This window comes from Rattus rattus, chromosome 3 (assembly GCF_011064425.1).
Source record: "Rattus rattus isolate New Zealand chromosome 3, Rrattus_CSIRO_v1, whole genome shotgun sequence".
Classification (NCBI taxonomy): domain Eukaryota; kingdom Metazoa; phylum Chordata; class Mammalia; order Rodentia; family Muridae; genus Rattus; species Rattus rattus.
In genome coordinates this window covers 203,560,732-203,579,540 of record NC_046156.1, presented here as the reverse complement: position 1 = coordinate 203,579,540, position 18,809 = coordinate 203,560,732, and the positions used below count along the sequence as shown (strand labels likewise).

The 18,809-nt window shown below is 45.8% G+C and overlaps 1 protein-coding gene and 1 pseudogene across 1 annotated transcript in view; both read left to right on the top strand.

Annotated features, from left to right (window-relative positions):
- The window catches only part of Serinc5 (serine incorporator 5), an 89,631-nt gene extending 83,498 nt beyond the window's left edge, over nt 1–6,133 (top strand). Inside the window, exons 11-12 of the mRNA XM_032899033.1 lie at nt 173–317; nt 2,140–6,133. Coding sequence (XP_032754924.1) covers nt 173–317; nt 2,140–2,287 — 293 coding nt within the window. The 3' untranslated portion in view covers nt 2,288–6,133. The remainder of the gene's footprint in view (nt 1–172; nt 318–2,139) is intronic.
- On the top strand, nt 3,008–13,023 carry LOC116896056 (annotated as a pseudogene).
- Nucleotides 13,024–18,809: the final 5,786 nt, after the last annotated feature.

Genomic DNA, 18,809 nt, shown 5'->3' with positions numbered 1-18,809 from the left:
TGAAACGTTCATGCTAACTGATCTAGTCAAGCAAGTTCCTGGGGTGGCTGAAGTATAGGTGGCTTTGTGGGTTTCCCACTTAGCAGCAGGACCGAAATGTGCCAGGCAGGAACTGCTGTGGTGCCAGCATGTGGGTTCACCACTGCCCTTGGGCACCCTCTGCCATCTGCAGACACCGAAGAGCAGCAGAATGTCAAGGAGGGACCCAGGGTCATTTACGATGAGAAGAAAGGCACCGTCTACAGCTACTCCTATTTCCACTTTGTCTTGCTCCTGGCTTCCCTCTACGTGATGATGACTTTGACCAGCTGGTTCCAGTAAGTGGCCTATTTGATTGCTGTAAGACCCAGCTCAGCGTACTGTTTCTGTCCAGTAAAATAGTTGTTTGAGAAGCACAAAAAAACAAAACAAAAAATCTCAGTGTGGTTCTCTAAGGTGTGGAGTCGTCCTCTGTACTCTCCTTAGCCTTGGTAGCAGCACCCCGGCATTCCTCCCAGTAGACCAGAAGCCTTTCCAGGATAAGTTAAATTGGAGCTCTCTGGGGGACTCAGAGGGAAAGGACGAGCTCAGTATATGAGAGACTCTGGGTCCCATCTCTGTATTGAGAAGCAGCAAACAAGTCAGGAAAGGCTAAATCCACGTGGCAAATTTGGAGAATATTGTCAGAGCAGTAGAAAGATTATCTTAAAGACTAACACAGTGGGGTTTTTCCCTACTGCAAAATATGTATCGCCTATTCTTTCCAGTTTTAACATTAGCCAATGCCTAATGGATCTGATTTTTTCTACGTGGAGATTCATACAGACCCAGCCTTCCAGTCGTATCTATATGTTTGACTGTTAGTGGTGTTTGTTTGAGGGGCTCTTCTGTGCGTCACTGGTTGTGAGCACTAGAGATTAAGCATGAGTGGGATTGACAGACCATGACCCAAATCCCTCGACTGTGTCAGATAGTGAGTGCTGGAGAATAGGATACCAGGGAACAGGAGCTGCAGTCTGGAACCTAGAGTTAGCAAACGCTCCCTGGAGGACTATCTTCCTGAGGAAGGGACAGGCTTTGCTGTTTCCTAGTGATAACAGCTAAGAAAGTATGGACGGAGCTAAAATCACAACCATGCGATGCTAGTGAACGTTGAAATTCACTACCATCCTATCTCCACTTTGGAAATAGGACAAGGTAGAAATTGGAGCCCCCTTTACTCTGCTGATAGGAAAGGTCAATTTGAAAATATAACTTGGCAATTCCTTGCGTGGTTCAACACAAGATCATAGTATATAATCCAGCAATTTCCCTCCTAAGTATATATAGATCTAAGACAAAAAGGGAAAGTAACCAAAAATTAGAGGCAGCTGTTCATGTCATAGGAATTCATAACAATGCAGAAATCAGGGGTAGCTCAAATGTCCACAACTGACGTAGAGATAGCAAGATACAATTTATCAATAAGAAGGAGTGATGTATAGTGAGTATCCCCAATCCAGAAACCCCAAAATGTCCTCAGATTTCACAAGACATGGGAAAGTTACCATTTCTGATTTTGGGTTTATTTGCCTGGTAGCATCTATGTATTTCAGAGTGAAAAACTCATAAGATTGGGTCTCAGGCTTCTCAGCTAAGGGACGCCCATTTGGTGCTGATACATGTACAGTGCAAAGAGCTTTGGAAGTAATATGCTATGTTTAAAGAGCCAATCAGAAGTGACTGTGTGGCGTTGGGGATTTAGCTCAGTGGTAGAGCGCTTGCCTAGCAAACGCAAGGCCCTGGGTTCGGTCCTCAGCTCCGGGAAAAAAAAAAAAAAGACCAGAAGTGACTGTGTGACTGCATTTATATGAATTGGCCTAAAAAAGACAAATCCTATAGATAGGAAGTAGGTCAATGAATGCTGGGTAATAATGGAGGATGCTGGGAAAGGGGGGGCAGCTAAGGGATGCAGGAAGTCTGGGAGGAGGACCAGGATGTTCTAAAACGGATGTAGCAATGACTCTACAAGCCTGTAAGATTGGGAAAGTCAGCAAGTGATACATTGTAAATGTATGTAAGTTGTCACTCCATCCATTGCTAAAAGGAAAGTTGAAATCTGCTGAGGACCAGAAGTGCCTTGTTATCTCTGTGTTCTTACCATGCTCTGTTTCTCCACAGCTACGAAAACGCCACCATTGAGACCTTCTTCGTTGGGAGCTGGTCCATCTTCTGGGTCAAGATGGCGTCCTGTTGGATGTGTGTGCTGCTGTACCTGTGGACCCTGGTGGCGCCCCTTTGCTGTCCTTCCAGGCAGTTCTCTGTCTGAGGATGTCCAGGTGCCCCACAGCTCAGCAGGCCTGTGCCCACTCTGGAGGGCTGCCCCTGGAACGTGTGCACCAGGGGTTAAGCAGCAGCTGGTGCCCTGTGCAAAGCTGACATCCCCAGGCTAGCTTAAGTAGGCCTGACAAAGCACCATCTCCAGATGAGCTTCTCACTGTTAAGTCCAAAAGGAAACAAACTACCAGTTTGCTCTACAGGAATTGAACCCCGTAGCCAAGCTGGTAGGTGCGGTTATATCGTCTCTGTATGCCTTACCCACAAGCTAGCTAGAGTTTTGCTGCTGCCGTTCCCAGGTGTGCAGAGCTGGGGGCACAGCAGCCACCACAGGGAGAGCACGGCCTTTCTGGCCTGCCACTCTCATCCTTGGCATAAAGAGCAACAACAAAACACTGAGTCCTCAGCCTGAGGTGGGCCTGTTCTCTGTCACTCACTCTTGCCCCCTGGAGCCCCCACAGCTCCTGTTTATACAGAGTACAGAGGAAGCCCCCCCCCTTTGAGTTCCCCTTTGAGTCCACCTCAACTACTTCTGCATGTCCCTGCCCCAGCATTTTCTATTGAGGTCATGATGCTGGGAGTCACGGCCTTCCCGTCCCCTCTGCGCCTGACAGAAGTCCTTCATTCTTGTCTAGGGTAGTGTCTATAATAATGTGAAAAGCACAGTTTGCTCCCACCTCTGTAGGACACTCCACCATGCTTCCCCTACCCGATGCAGGTCACTGCAGTAATCCTGGTGACCGTGTCCATGCCTGTAAAACACGGTGCTTGCTGTTATCTTGCCCAGGCAGTGGAGGATTACAGTTCTTACTTGTTTGTCTCATTAACAGGAATGCTTTAAGGATCTTAACAAAAACGTTGCTTCTTTACTGCAGCCTGCCACACCCTCTCAGAGTGTTAAGGTCAGCTCCCCTGGTTCTCCCCCACCATGAGGCCTTCCTCACTTACAGTGTGTCCCCAATGCTAACATCATAGATTTTTGGAAGTAGAGAAAGGCTGGGGTGAGGATCCAGGCAGCCTCTAACAGAGCTGGCCAGACAGATTGGCTGGACAAGCTGTGGAAGTGCGGAATTAGACTGAGATGCAAAAGCAGGTGATTGGGGTATCTCACAAAACTACGACTATATCCACAGAAGTTCCCAGATATGGTTTTGGAAAGTAATGCTCACGTGTGTGCATTTTAGTGCTGGTGTTCTTGGCAAGGGAGGAGATTTCCCCAGGCAAGTCAGGCAGAACCGGGACCACCTAAGCCCAGTTCCCGCATGCCGAAATGTCAGATTCTTCACTTCTGCTCACTCCTGTGCCCCTGCTAAAAGGACCCAGGGGAAAGAAATAGCAAATTCTTTGGAGAACTTGCCTGGTTTACAGTATTAGAGATCCTGTCTTAAAAGGTATACAAATAAGGACATTTATTTGTCTGTAAACTTCATCATAATTCCTGGTATAGGAGGAAGAGGTCAGGGCCTCTCAGCAGATCAGACACAGGAGAATCACAGAAAGCATAGCTATACCCTAACTCTAACAAGTCTAGTTAATCCAATAGGAATGGGACCCTCAAAAACTGGGAATGAATGGTTCAGAAAGTGGCCTGTGCCAGCCAGCTCCGTGCAGCAGCCCCTGCTGTGCCTGAGGGAGGTTCTGTGACCGAGGCAGAGGGGAACTCAGGTAGTAGCAGTATTGTTTTTCGAAGGTCAGTCTTCTCTGCTGAGACTGGCAGCCTCATGCCAGGTCACAGCCAGGCTGACAAGGCCACACATTCCTGGGCTGGCCTCTTTTGGCCCCTTTTCCTCTCGTAAAGCAGCTCAGGCAAACCCAGTCAGAACCAGTGACATAGCCCCAGTGGCTTCCCTCTGAACCAACCAAGCCCCACTCACTCTCCGGCTGCCTGAGTCTTGGTTGAGTGCATGCCCCGTCCTTCAGAAGTTAGGTCTCACCGGAGGAAGAGCTGGCCATGCCCTTCTTTACTCTCAGCTGATGGTATTGGATTGATGGTCAGAATGAAGGTGGCTGTGCTTGAGGATGAATGGTTTCCAAGTAAGCTATACCTAAGAATTGAACCTTTAATCTCAGCCGAAGCCTGGGGAGCTCTGAGATTTCTAGGCCAGCTAGACCCTATTTCAAAACAAAAGGTTAACATTTGTGATCAGCTGTGAGAAACTACTCAGGTAGAAGCCTGTTTGTGAGCTTAAGAACACTGTTGTTTGTGAGACTTGAGAAAACTGAAAAGTGTGCCATTGCTCTGGGGTTAACAGCAGCAAAGCTCACTTGCTTGTTCCACCGGTGACTTTTAACGATACAGACCTTTGCTTTGAGCAGTACCGGGGCAGAACTGAAAATGCATGCTTTAAAGCTCTGCCACTTAGCCATGCAGCCCTGGAGGCAGAGTTTTGGAAATCATGGGTTCTCTCCCTCTCGTTTTTGTGAGTAAAACGTTAGTTATGCCAGGGAAAGATTCTCCTGAGGTCTCGTTCCCACTGACCTAGTTCCCACCCCATTGCTGAGTCCTGCTTTGTGGTGCTGGATAGCTGCTCTGGGCTTCTTGGGAAGTCAGCACATGACTTGTTCTCCAGAGGTTTGGGGAGTTTTATATAGTGAGTGAATGGTGATGTGGAAAGAGTTGTAGGAGCATAGAGTATTGAGACTTTGGGGTTCCGAATCCCATAAGGAGTGGCCAATGAGAGACATAGTGCCATGTTTCCATGGAGACTTCACTCGAGTGTTAATTGCTCCCTTCCCAAATTGTCACCCTCTGCCTTTATCCGATGATGTACTCATGTAAACTTTGTGGAATGGCCCGTCCTTGGTGCTTCATATTACCCTGGAAAGAGAGCTCCAGAGCCTGCATTTAAACTTCTGGGCTTCTCTTCTTCCATTGCCTTTCTAAGCAGTGGCTCTTTTTTATGTGCTGAAGCAAACCAGTGCACATCCCACATACTGCCAAGAAGTGAAAGGGCGTCAGGAAGACGAGCTCCAGAGAGGACCCTGGGCCTCCTCCATCAGACATGAGCTTGCAATCTGGTCATAGACTCTCAAGGTTTCTTCTGAGACTCACTCACTAGTAAGCATTTTCATTTCCTGCAGAGACGAGCTCTCTGGCATTGGGGTGACTTCAGTAGATAGGTGAGCCAACAAGAGGGCTTGAGCTCGTTCTCATTTTCTGTTTTCTATTGGTGAAGCACTCACAGAGACAAGTTATTTCGAAAGGCCGGAACACTTGGCTTTTACCAAAGAGGTGTATTTAATTTTGTTTTAGTTGCGCAAGGGCAGAGCCAGAATGCATTCGTCCAGTTGACTTCCAGAAGCTTAACCACATTCATGTGAGGGAAATGATAGAAGTCTTTAAGGTAATCCTTTGGGATCCTGGGAAATTCTCTCAGGTAAAGAAAGATTACAGCAGATGAGTAATATATGTCTTGAGAGCTATTTATAAAAACTGTAAGAGGATCATTTTGTTTCCATTTATTAAAGATTTAAACTTTTTTACTTTGTAAAGAAAAACTACATTTTTATAGTCATAACTGTTAATTTTTTTAAGAAAGATTTTTTTGGAAACAATTAGCTGTAGCCAAATTTTGTGGTTACAGTTTTGCTATAGTGGAGTTTGAATGCAATTTCTGTGGTAAGTCTACTGTTGTTTATAAAGGTCTCCGACCTGGTTAGATTTTGCTACCTTTTAAAATAGTTATTTTTTCCCCATTAGCCACAAAGCCAATTATGGATTTGTATTTGTTTTTCCAATGCTAATTTTTCTATGAAGCACCTGAAATTAACTGGCCTTTTCCTATGTAGAAAACTCAAACTTGTTAACTGTGTATTTAATAAAATGTAAACTTGAAAACTGTGACATTCGTTTTCTATTAGACACCTGACTAATGCCTCCAGTTAGCCTTTGCCGGGGTTAATGCCTTCATAATCAGTTCAAACATCTTGGCAGCTATGCTAATGGTTTATAACTGACAAATAAAATGAGTGATTCATTTGTCCAGTTTAAGGCCTTGAATTACAAATAGAATGACTAAATCAAGCTAATTAACATGTATCACTTCATTTTTATGGTGGGAACACATAGAGTCCACTCTCGTGACAATTTAAAATGCCCTATTAAATGCAGTCACCATGTTTTACAGTACTTCTCTTGAACATAATTCTTCTTAGCTTAGCTGAAACTCTGAGTTCTCCAACCTGACTCCAGAGTCCTTGCTAACCAGTTTTACCATCTGCTTCTGTGTTGACCCTGTTTGTTGTGTGTGTTTCAGGTGCTACACATTGAACACAGAGCTTCATGCATGGCAGGCAGGAACAGTACCACTGAGCTACAGCCTAGACACCGAGTGTAACCTTTTGGTTTTTAAGGCAAATTTCACTGTAGCCTGATGTTAATAAAAGTCATCTTTACGGGGAACTGTAAACACCTCCCCCCTTCTCCAAAGGTCCCAGGCACAAACAGACATGATTCTGCTAAAGTTCATTCTAGGGAGCCAATTAGTTTGTGCTTCTTTACGAAGAGCACTGGTGAGTGGTTACTTACAGGGGTGTGGGTGTTCCTTCCCTCAACAGGGCACACCTGGAAAGCCTTTGCCCAGCAAGTGTGAGGGCTTCCCCATGGCCAAATAGATGGTGTTCCCTTCCCCTAGTTGTCTTCTACCTCCCCCAAAGACCACATGAAATTAAAGCAGAGTGTCTGGATACTCAGATGAGCGTCCTGTGACCCTCTCCATTCCTTCCTACTGGGGAGTAAACGAACAGTTAAGAAGCCTGCCCTGATGATCTTTGGTAAGGGAAGCCACAGAACTGCCCAAGATGGTGGTCCTCAGCTTGGAGGATGGTCAACGCTTAGGTGGCCTGAGTTGTCTGTCTACACCTGCACTGTTGTACTTACCAATGTTCTATGAGGTCATTCAAGTGACTTCATGTTGCAGGAGTGCCTTCCTTTTAAAGGCTGACTGGCATTCCATTGTGTGTACATCACCCTTCCTTTGTGTATTCTCTTCTCCTCAAAGGAGAGAAGCAGGAGCATCTGGTAAGACACGGAGACCTGAGGCTTTAGGAACTATCTTGGGAAATGCAATTCATCCCACACTCTAAATGGCTTTACTGTCTTGTTCAAAGGAAGAGCCGAAGTCTGTGCAGGTGTTTACTAAACACTCCCTCCCTGAACGATCTGCCGCTGTTGCTTCAGTCACCTTGCACACCTGTCACTCTCCCCGGGGCCAGTCCTTTCCAGCATCCTTGGTTTCCTAGCTGCTGGAGGTCATCAAATGTATACTCCTCTGCCCAGAAGACTTGGACTGCATGCAGTGTTCTCTCCACCCTCCTGGACACCTTCCTGCACCCCCTGCTTTATCATTTTACATAGAACCCATTGCCTTCTGTCTTAGTTGTTTTTCTATTGCTAGAGCGAAACACTGTGACAGAGACACCTTATAAAAGAAAGGACTTAATTAATTGAGCTTATGGTCCCTGAGGCTTAGAGTCCATGACGGTGGAACAAAGGCATGGCGGCAGGAACAGCTGAGCACATTGAGACTAGAGCTAGTCTTTTGAAACCTCTAAGCCTGCCCACAGTGACACACTACCTTCAACAAGACCACACCTCCTGATCCTTCCCAAACAGTTCTACCACCTTGGGACCGAGCATTCAAACATGTCCATGGGACTGGAGAGATGGCTCAGTGGTTAGGAGCACTGACTGCTCTACCAAAGGTCCTGAATTCAAATCCCAGCAACCACATGGTGGCTCATAACCATTTGTAATGAAATCTGACACCTCTTCTGGTGTGTCTGAAGACAGCTACAGTGTACTTACAGATAATAAGTAAATAAGTAAACAAATAGATAAATCTTTTAGGGCTGGAGACGTGGCTCAGTGGTTAAGAGCACTGACTGCTCTTCCAGAGGTCCTGAGTTCAATTCCCAGCAACCACATGGTGGCTCACAACCATCTGTAATGGGATCTGATGCCCTCTTCTGGTGTGTCTGATGACAATGACAGTGTACTTATAGATAATAAATAAATCTTTAAAGAAAAAAAAAAACATGTCCATGGAGGCCATTCCCAAATAAGTTACCACCGCATCCAGCTTACAGTTCATAGTCATTCACATTTCTCTGTTCAGTAAGGGTGAGCAGATGAAGGGGTGAAGGGAGGATTTGTGAATGGAGTTGGAGGATGAGGCTGGTGCGGCTTTGACATCCATGGAGGGTTTCACACACTAATTGAAACAGCTGAACTACTTGGTGGTGAGGTATGGAGTATGGTGATAGACCATGTATGACCGTAGACATTAGTATTGCAACATAGATCCTGCTGAGAACTAGCATTATGACTCAGTGGGACAGTTTGTGCTTAGCATACCCATGGCCCTGGGTTTACTCTCTAGGGTATGTAGATAAACGTGTAAGTTTGCCCTTGAGAGTTAACTTGAAAAATACAATAAGGGCTGGAGAGAGTGCCCAGTGGTCAAGAGCACTGGCTGCTCTTGCAGAAGGCCCAGGTTCAAGCCCATCACCCACATGGTGGTTTCACAACTACCTAGAACTTCAGTTCCAGGGGGGTCCAACAACTTTTTCTGAGCTTTGCAGGCACAAAGCCCACGAGTGGCACACATACACACAGGCAAAACACTCAAATGCATAAAATAAATGTCCAAAAATGTGGAAGTCAGCCATGGTAGAATACACATTTAATCCCAATACATAGGAGGCAAAGGCAGGCTGATTTTTGAGTTTGGGTACAGCTGGTCTACATAGTGAGTTCTGGGCTACATAATGAGACCCTGTCTCAAACAAAAGCAAGAGAAAAATATAATAGAAAAATCAGAATAAACACAGAAAACCACATTTGGTCCTACTAGTACCCAGGAAGATTTTGGTTCATCAAATTGTCAAGTAGTTTCTGAGTGCGAAAGACGATCCTGCCGAGAACAGCATTTTGTGTGCTGTGAGAGTAACTCAGGTTGCCTGCCCCTGAAATTCAACAGGTGTGTCCTTCAGTTGTCAATCACAACTCATGTCCCTTAGGAGTTGATGGGAAATTGTATCTAGTCCAAAGAGAGCTACAGTAGCTGGGCATTTATGGTGGTGTACAACCTTAGCTGAGTTCTGGGCCAGCCCAAACGCCATGTTGAGAGTCTGCGTGTGATCTACTTCCTTGTCCTGTTGCTCTGACAAGATACTCTGCTGAAAACGACTTGGAGGAGAGGAGGTTACTGAGGTCCACAGTACAAAGTTGCAGCCCATCATGGTAGGGGAGTCAGGGCTGTGGGAGCTTTAAGTGGTCACATGGCATCCACAATCGGGAAGACAAGATGGATGAAGGCCTATGCTCCACTCTCTGTCTTTTTATATAGTCCAGTGTGGGACAGTCTCCTGGCCTCACAAGTGTAATAAAGATAATCCTATACACACTTGCAAAGATGCCCATCTCCCAGGTGATTCTAAATCTCAAAAAGTTAAACACTGAAGCTACCCATCATATCCTGCCCCCCACCCACAAAGGAATAGCATGCATTGCTTACAAAAGTAAAAGGACAGAAATAAAATTCATCTCGCGCATGGATGGAAGTGATAGGTAGATAGTAAAATAGTGATACTGAAAAAAATACTGCATATGTTCTAGATTTGTCACATGAAAAATAATTTAGAAAACGCTGTGTGCTGTGATAGAAGCTACGTGTACACAGATGCACCGGTGCAGCTGCACACACACGCATGCAAGAAACAGCCCAGTAGGGGTTGGGGATTTAGCTCAGTGGTAGAGCGCTTGCCTAGCAAGTGCAAGGCCCTGTTCGGTCCCCAGCTCGAAAAAAAAAAAAAAAAAAAAAAAAAGAAAAGAAACAGCCCAGTAGCTGGATGTGGTAGCACACCTGGGATCCCAGAAGTCAAGAGGCTGAGTCGGCATGGTGGAGAGTTCAAGGCCAACCTGAGTCACTTGGAGAGGCTCTCTCAAAAGCAAACTATTCAAGTGTTCACCTGTCATCTTCATGGCACTGCCCCGCCCTGCCTTCCAGCCTTGTTATTATGAAACTGTGTATAAGGCTCTACAGGAACAGCCACGTCCTTCGCACTTACTCCCGTGTCAGCTGCAGCTCACTGAACTTTCCCTCCAGGCCGAGCAATGGCCTCTCCAAGGAAACTTGGAACTGTGAATGTCAAGGTAGCAGCTGCCTTTGTCAGCAATGAGAAGGACAGGGACACAGCTCCACATGGCCACTCTAGCGGCCTGAGGACTTCCTGAGGGATCTCAACTCAGGGAAACCCAGGATTCCTGGCTTTGATGTCAAGATAAGCTAGTATGAATCTGGGTTGGTGTTTATTAAGAATGGAACTGTGCTTGTGGAGAAAAATACGCAGAGGACCTGAGTGTGCACATGTTAAGGGGGAGCCACAGCTTATTAAATGGTATTTAATACTGTTTTTAAGCATGGGACTTGAGAGAGAGAGAGAGAGAGAGAGAGAGAGAGAGAGAGAGAGGGGGAGAGAGAAAGAGAGGGAGAGAGAGAGGAGGGAGAGAGAAAGAGAGAGAGAGGGAGGGAGGGAGAGAGAGAGAGAGAGAGAGAGAGAGAGAGAGAGAGAGAGAGAGAGAGAGAGAGAGAGAGTGTGGCGAAGGAATAAGACACTCGGGTGTAGATATGGGCTTCTTAGGGGAGTCACAGTAAATGGCATATATATATATATATATATATATATATATATATATATATATATATATATATATAATGCATACTACATTGATGCCAAACTGTTGTAAAGCAGTTTCCTCCATCTTTAAACAGTCCATCCTAGAGAAAGTTCTAGAGGGGACTTCTTTTTTTTTTTTTTTAAGATTTATTTATTCATGTACTTTGTGTGATCACTTTATGAGTGATCTGCTTCATGCCTACCAGAAGAGGGAATCAGATCTCATTATAAATGGTTCTGAGCCACCACGTGGTTGCTGGACATTGAACTTGACCTCTGGAAGAGCAGCCAGTGCTCTTAACCACTAGCCTTAGAGGGGACTTTTTACTACTCAGGAAGTAAACAACGCCAAAGGTTTCTGGGCGTCCCTGAAACTGACCAAATTCACAAGTTAGGTACAGTGAAGACTGTTAGGGAGAGGAGACGCTGGCCTATTGAGCTGCCTGGAAGCCCTGCAGACAGGTCCACAGTTCATCCTCTTCGAGTTGTCATCCATGCTCAGGGCTTTGGATGGGATGGTGCTCTGATGAGTTAAGACCAAGAGCCCTGAGCTGTGCAGGTGCTTTTACTATAAAGGGGGTTTCTGGTGAGAGTCTTAGAAAACTTTAGCCTTACAACTTCAAAAGGAGAAAGACCCTTAGGGGAATATTGTTAATTATAGTGAAATTCTCAAAATCTTTAGATGTTGATAATGAAAATGGGGACATGTTGGCTAGTTTTATGTCAACTTGACACAAGCTAGAATCAAAAGAGAAAATGTTTTCGTAAGATTAGCCTGTAGGCAAATCTGTAGGGCATTTTCTTAGTAAGTGATTGATGTGGGAGGGCCCAGCTCACCGGGGCAGTGTTAGCCCTGGGTTCTGGGTTATATAAGAAAGCAAGCTGAGCAAGCCACGAGAAACAAACCAGTAAGCAGCACCCCTCCATAGCTTCTTCACTTCCTTCCTTCAGGTTCCTACCTTGCTTGAGTTCCTGCCCTGACATCCTTTAGTGACGGACTGAAAGTATAAGACGAAAGAAATCCCTTCTTTCCCAAGTTGCTCCTGGTCACGGTGTTTGATCACAGCAATGGAAACCCTAAGCAAGATAAGAGCTGAAACCCGTCTGGGTTGTTTAGGGTGAGGAACCACCTTCTTTCTTAGCTAAAGGCCAGAAAAGTTCTTGGGGCCTTTGGTAGCCTCATCTCTGACCTCTGTCAGAGATGACAAAAGGGTTGGGGGCTATGATCCATGATCTGGTGCTTAAATGATTTTGTCATTATCTCTTCAGGGGAGAGGAAGTTAGTGTGGCAATGGGGAAACATTAAGGGAAAGTGCCTGGTCAGGAGAATGGAATCCTATTCTGGGAGGAGACCTAACATCCTGCTTGGGCAGTGTCAATGACCTGGTTAAAGCACCATCTCTAGGGCTTTGCAGACACTGTTCCCTGTTGCCCCTTACTCCCTGGTCAACCACACTGGTACTGAGACATCTTGGCCTATTGGAACCCTTGGGCCACAACTCCTTTGAACTGTTTTCAGACAAAGTTCCAAAGATAGCAGAAAACTTTCGTGCTCTGAGTACTGGAGAGAAAGGAATTGGTTATAAGGGTTCCTTCTTTCACAGAATCATTCCAGGATTCATGGGCCAGGGTGGTGACTTCACACACCATAACGGCCATGGCAGCAGGTCCGTCTACAGAGAAATTTGAGGATGAGAACTTCATCCTGAAGAGACAGGTCTTGGCATCTTGTCCATGGTGAATGCTATACGGAGCAGTGCCTGTCTGTACCGCCAAGCCTGAATGGCTGGATGAGAGGCACGTGGTCTCTGGGAAAGTGAAAGAATGTGTGCACCTCCTGAAAGCCACGGGGCATTTGGGGTCCAGGAATGGCAAAACCAGCAAGAAGATTACCATTTCTGACTGTGGACAACTGATTTTTTTATGCTGTGGGCATCTTACCCACTAGACCATTCCTTCTGTATCTCAGGAGAGCACCCCCACCCCATCTCTTCACGATACCTTGTAATCCCTGCTCTCACTGAAGTTCTTTGTGTTCCAATGATTTCCTCATCCCCCTCCAGGCCTAGCTGGATTGCAGAGTTAAGTTTATGATTATGAATAAAAACAACTAAATGAGGGAAAAAGTCTCTAGGAAGGTGGGTTCACCTTAAGCTGTGCTGAAGAGATGGGCGGAATAATTGCCCCTTTAATGAGATGCTGCACTTTCCCTTCCCGGAAGGCAAGCCTCCAGTGCAATTCCTAAGAGACAAGGTCCTCCATCCTCCTGAGTCCTTTTCCCTTTTTCTCTGGATTCCTTGTGTCACCCAGAATGGAAGTGTGCTCTTTCTGTACTTTGGGTCCCCTTAGGCTTCCTCTAAAGCTCCCACCCTGACCATGGGACACTCGAACACCATAACTCAGACAGCACCACTTTCCCCTTTCCTCTCTCCTCTCCTTCTTCTGGTAACTGACAAGATTTGTAGCATCCCTCCCCTGAGTTTTTTTCCTTTTAAGTGCTAATAAAATTGTCGACAAACTTCTGTTTGAGTCTTTTCTTAAATTCTTTTATTAAGGAGACAAAGAACCTCTAGGTGGGAAGGTGACTGATTTCCCTGAGTCTGAAGAGGCTTTAACTACATACATCTTGCTAACTTCCCCTGGCTTTCCATCCCTACTGGCATCGAGTCACTAAGTTAAAAAAGCTGAAGTCCTCAGCAATTGAGGCACCATAGTCTCCAAAGGAAAGGCCACTTGCCAAAGGTGGGACATTCAAACAGGTGGGCAACTGTGGAAGCGAGGGAAGGAGTGGGCAGATATTCCGGACTTCCTCCTGGTGCCCGGCCTTTGGTTCTGGACCCCATGGGAGGCCCAGCTTGATAAAGTGATTCAGACAGCTAAGGTCTGTGGAGCACTTCTGTGACTATTGCCATTCTCCCAATGACTCTATATCTGTCGGTGTTCTAACCCCTTTAACTGGGGGGGGAAGGCAGATTTTCTAAAGTCCTTACTAAGTACATTTGGTTTCATGGACAGTGCCAAGTGGCTGATTGCCCAGCCCCTTCTTCCATTGCTGCTTCACTCTCTACCCCACCCTTAGGGTACCCCAAGACCTCCCCCCATGCCTTCCTTCTTCTTCTCATATTTAGCTTTTCCCCTTGGCCTTTCTATTGTGTAATACTGTGATGGGAAGGAGTTGTATTGCCGGGCTCTAAACCCCTGGGAACTTGGTTTAGTTGCTCTTGAATGTCCAACCATAGATTACTGTAAAGTTATGGCTTTCCCCTCAGCGGCCCCTGAGCGCTGCTTTGCAGATGTGTTCCATTTGCTTTCCAGCCACAAGCCCATCATCGTCAGGGCTGGATACTTAGCTCATGTTTTAGGAAAGGAAATATCAAGATGAGGCTGGAATATCGTATTATTGCCAGGACCCCAACACTCTTCCAACAACTTTTGGAAGACAAGCTAAGTTATGTCCGGTTGGGAATTTTATCTGGAACTGAATTTTGCTGCACGCTGTGGTATTTTGTGTATTATCTTCTTGCTCTTTAAGATGAACAGAGACTTATGTTTTAGGTTTAAAATATTAGTCAAAAGTTCGTAGGATATAGGTAGTTAAGTTTAGGGTCTATCCAAATGTTTAATTTATAATCGTTGATTAAATTTAGGTTTAGTGTTTTAACTGCTCAGCAGGATTTTTGTCTATAGATCCGAAATGAAATGTTGCTTTGTGTTCAGTGTGTGTGCATGTGTGTGCATCTAAACATAAGATCATGCCTAAGTGTTCATGTGCACATGCATGTGGAGTGTGGAAATCAGGGGGTCAGCCCCAGGAGTCATTCTTCTGAGCTGTCTGCCTTGTTTTGGGGACAGGATCTCTCACCAACCTGGAACTTGCCCAGTAGGTTAGACTAGCCGGCCAGCAAGTCTCTGGGTTTACCTGTCCCCTCCTCTCCACACCTGGCATTTTATGCAGGCCCTAGGAACTGAACCCAGCTCCTCGAGCTTGCAAGGCAAGTGCTTTCCCCTCTGAGCTCTCTGAGCCATTTTGTTGGTTTGTAGAAATTATGGCTGGTTATGGTGGTTCACACTTATGATCCACCCCAGAAGCTAACTAGGAAGGCTTCACCAAATTCGAGGCGGGTCTAGACTTCAGATGGAGACCGTCTCAAACAGACAAAATCAAAGCAAAGCAAACTGTAGCCTGAAGTCATTGCCAGCTTTATTTTATAACTTTGGTGAATACTTAGAGCTACTTTATTAACTTCATAAGCCAAGTTAAACAAAAGGATAGCACTTGGTAATAAAATATATACATAAAAATCAATGAATCTGTAACTAGCCCAAGGCTTCAAAATTAAGTGTTAAGGTGGGTATAGTTGACATTTAAGAAGCTGAGACAAGGGGCTGGAGAGATGGCTCAGTGGTTAAGAGCACTGACTGCTCTTCTAGAGGTCCTGAGTTCAAATCCCAGCAACCACATGGTAGCTCACAGCCATCTGCAATGGGATCTGATGTCCTCTTCTGGTGTGTTGCTGAGGACAGCAACAACGTAGTTATACATAATAAATAAATGTCTAAAAAAAAAAAAAAGAAGCTGAGACAAGAGAACAGAGAGAGAGAGATAATTTAAATATAAAAGGTATAAGTTAAAACTCAACCAAATGGGGTTGGGGATTTAGCTCAGTGGTAGAGCGCTTACCTAGTGCCTTGAGGCCCTGGGTTCGGTCCCCAGCTCCGAAAAAAAAAAAAAAAAAAAAAAAAAAAAACTCAGTCAATATTTCACTACACAAATGCTCTCCAGACAAGAGCTCGTCAGGTGGATGTAACAGTCACTGTAGGCTGAAATAACAAACAACTCCAAAAGTCAGTGATTTGCCAGAGCTGTTTCCCATGCATGCTCTCACCGCGGCTGTGTGCAGCTCTGCCCAGCCCTCCAACCACGTGGTCGCCCTCTGGAAGGGAGGAAGAATATAGCAAGTCCTGAGTGTTGTCGCTCAGAATTAATACTTCTGCTGTCCTTTGCTGGCCAAGGCAAGTGACATAGAAACTCTGGGGGACAAGAAGAAGGGATATGGACCTCTCCCACAAGGCGGGGACCTGGAGCCACACTTCAAGCTGATGGGATGAGGTGAAGAAGTCCGCCCTCCCAGTGGGTGGTACAGCGAACGTTCTCAACCCTGATGCGACTTGGCATAGCTAGAAATGAGGACCATTATAGAGACCCCTACAGTTTACTCCCCCACCCTGACGGTGCGTGTGATGCCACCAGATTCCACACGTCAGGATGGATTGTTGCCTGCTATTGGAATTGAGGTGAGTTTGTTAGCTTTTAAAAGCTTTTATTTAAAGAAGATACAAATTGAAGACATTTAGCCAGACTAAAATGTACAAATTCTGTTGAAAAAAATAAGGCAGTTGGTTAAGTGATTTGTATTTTTAAGATTTACTTTTATTCTTGTTTGTTTAAAGCTATCTGCTTCAACAAATGAATGACATTATATAAAGCACTTGTTTATTTGTATGTGAGTGTTTTTGCCTGCATATATGGCTATGCACCACATATATATATAGTGCCCACGGAAGACAGAAGAGCATAACTCCTCTAGGCCCAGAGCTCAGATGGTTGTGAGCCACTATGTGTGTGCTGGGAGTGAACCTGGGTCCTCTGCAAGAGCAGTAGATACTCTTAGTTGCTGAGCCATTTCTCCAGCTCCTATTTTTATTTTTCTAACATTTATTTTTATTTTTCAAGTGTGTGTGTGTGTGTGTGTGTGTGTGTGTGTGTGTGTGTATGTGCACGAGTGTAGTACCTATGAATTCCAAAAGGTATATGGGAATCCCCATGGCTGCAGTTATAGTTCCTCTCCTGAGGAACTGGAGAGACATGGGGACTGGGAACAGAACTAGGGGCCCCGGAGGAGCAGCAAGTGCTCTTAACGACGGAGCTCTCTCTCCAGTACGTACAAAACAGAACTTCAGAGCAACACATCTCAAACCACTGGAGGAAAATGTATCTCCTCGTAGAGCATAGGCTTTAGGTACCCCACTCCAGCATGCCAGCTTTAAAAGACTGGCTATGAAAAACAATGTTTGTTAATAAACAATAATAAACAAATAATAAATAAATCAGTAAGCGCTGAGTGTTGGTCAGTCGGAGAGGGAAAGCTTTAAACTCACCCTGCACTACACGGTACATTGTTTTCTTGGATATCTGGCCCAAGTCATGACATTCCGATTTAATGTCCCTGGGGAAGATTACAATTCTCTTGGCATAAAACTGTTGTCAGCAATAAAGCCTATATGCTCCAATATCAAGCTAGCCAACATTCCAGAACCAATGGAGGAGGGTCTCACGGGCCCCACCCCTAGCTGAGCAACTATTGGCCATCGATGGCCGCTGAGAAGGAGTGCTCAGCCACTGGAAGGTTGCCCATGCTGGGGAATAGCTCCACACCCAAGCACTAGCGTATGCAGCGTGCACTCAATGGGCTCAAAGAAAAAAAAAATTAAAAGCACAAAAGGTGGGAGGGGGGCCCAGGGTGAGTGGGCACGAGACACTGGGTTCATATGATAAAGATACATTGTATACAGGTGTGAAGTCGTCAAAGAATGAATTCAAACTATCCTTTTAGAATGACGGTGCTTAGAATCAACTAACTTGGGCTCACAGGAGCTCAGAGAGACTGACCCGCCAACCAGAGAGCTTGCATAGCCACAGACCTAGGCCTTCGGAGCATGCGTAACAGGTGTGTTGCATGGGGGACTCCTAAAGCGGGAGCAGGGGCTCGCTGACTACATCGCCTGCCGTTGGATCCCTTTCTCCCTACTGGGCTGCCTTGTCTGTCCTCAGTAGAAGAAGATCCACCCAGTCTTACTGCAACTTGATTTGCCGAGGCTGAACGATGTCCACCACTTCATTTACATATCTTGCCTCCCTGCCCACTGCGCGTCCTTTTCTCAACCGGGGAGATGAATCTGTTTTCAGTCACCCTTGTGGCACCTGGTCACCGGTCACCTCAGCTACTGCCCAACTGGTCTCCCCATCTGCCAGTGCCATGACCTCTGGAATGGCTAGAAGTTAGCTCTATTATGAGTCTGGTATTTTGTAGGTGTCTGAGCAGATGAAAACAGGTGGCTTCCAAAAGTACATATCCACATCCTAGGACCACTGATGACCGGAAGGGTCTTGAGACAAGGACATCTTCCTGCATGATCTAGTGGTGACAAGTATCCTTCCATGAGAGACAGCGTAGAAAATAGATAACAGAAGACAAGGCAATTTGATGAGCAGACAGAGATGCGGAACCACAAATGGAGGAAGCCAATGGCCACTAGACGTGTTGAGAGGCAAGAACTGAGTCCATTGTCCTCAGAATCTTCACAGGTGGACAGCCCTGAGAACAACTTTCTTAAGACCTCAGCCTTAAGAACTGAGGGGACAATAAATTTCAATTGTAAGATTGAAGCTGTAATATCTGAATCCACTCTATACTTCCTGGTTAGGGCGACTCGCTTCCTTCCACTCGCTCCAATACTCTGGAGATCCCAAATGAAAGACCACATGTACAGCCTTATTTTTAATATGCCCTAAGCAGCTCAAAGGCTGCGCCACCCCCTAACTCCACGTGGCTAACACACACTCCCCTCCAATACTCCTTACTAAGTCTGTATTTCATCTCTGCTGCCCTGGACCCTGCTGGGAAGCCCTCCTGGCTCTTTGTTCCTCTGTCTTCTGCAGCTCTCCTGCCTGGTCTTCCTGCTTCTCCGACATGGTACTGCCTTTCTCCCTCTCCCACATTTCTTGCCTGGGAATCTTAAAAGTCCCACCTGTCTCCCTGCCCAGCCACTGGCTA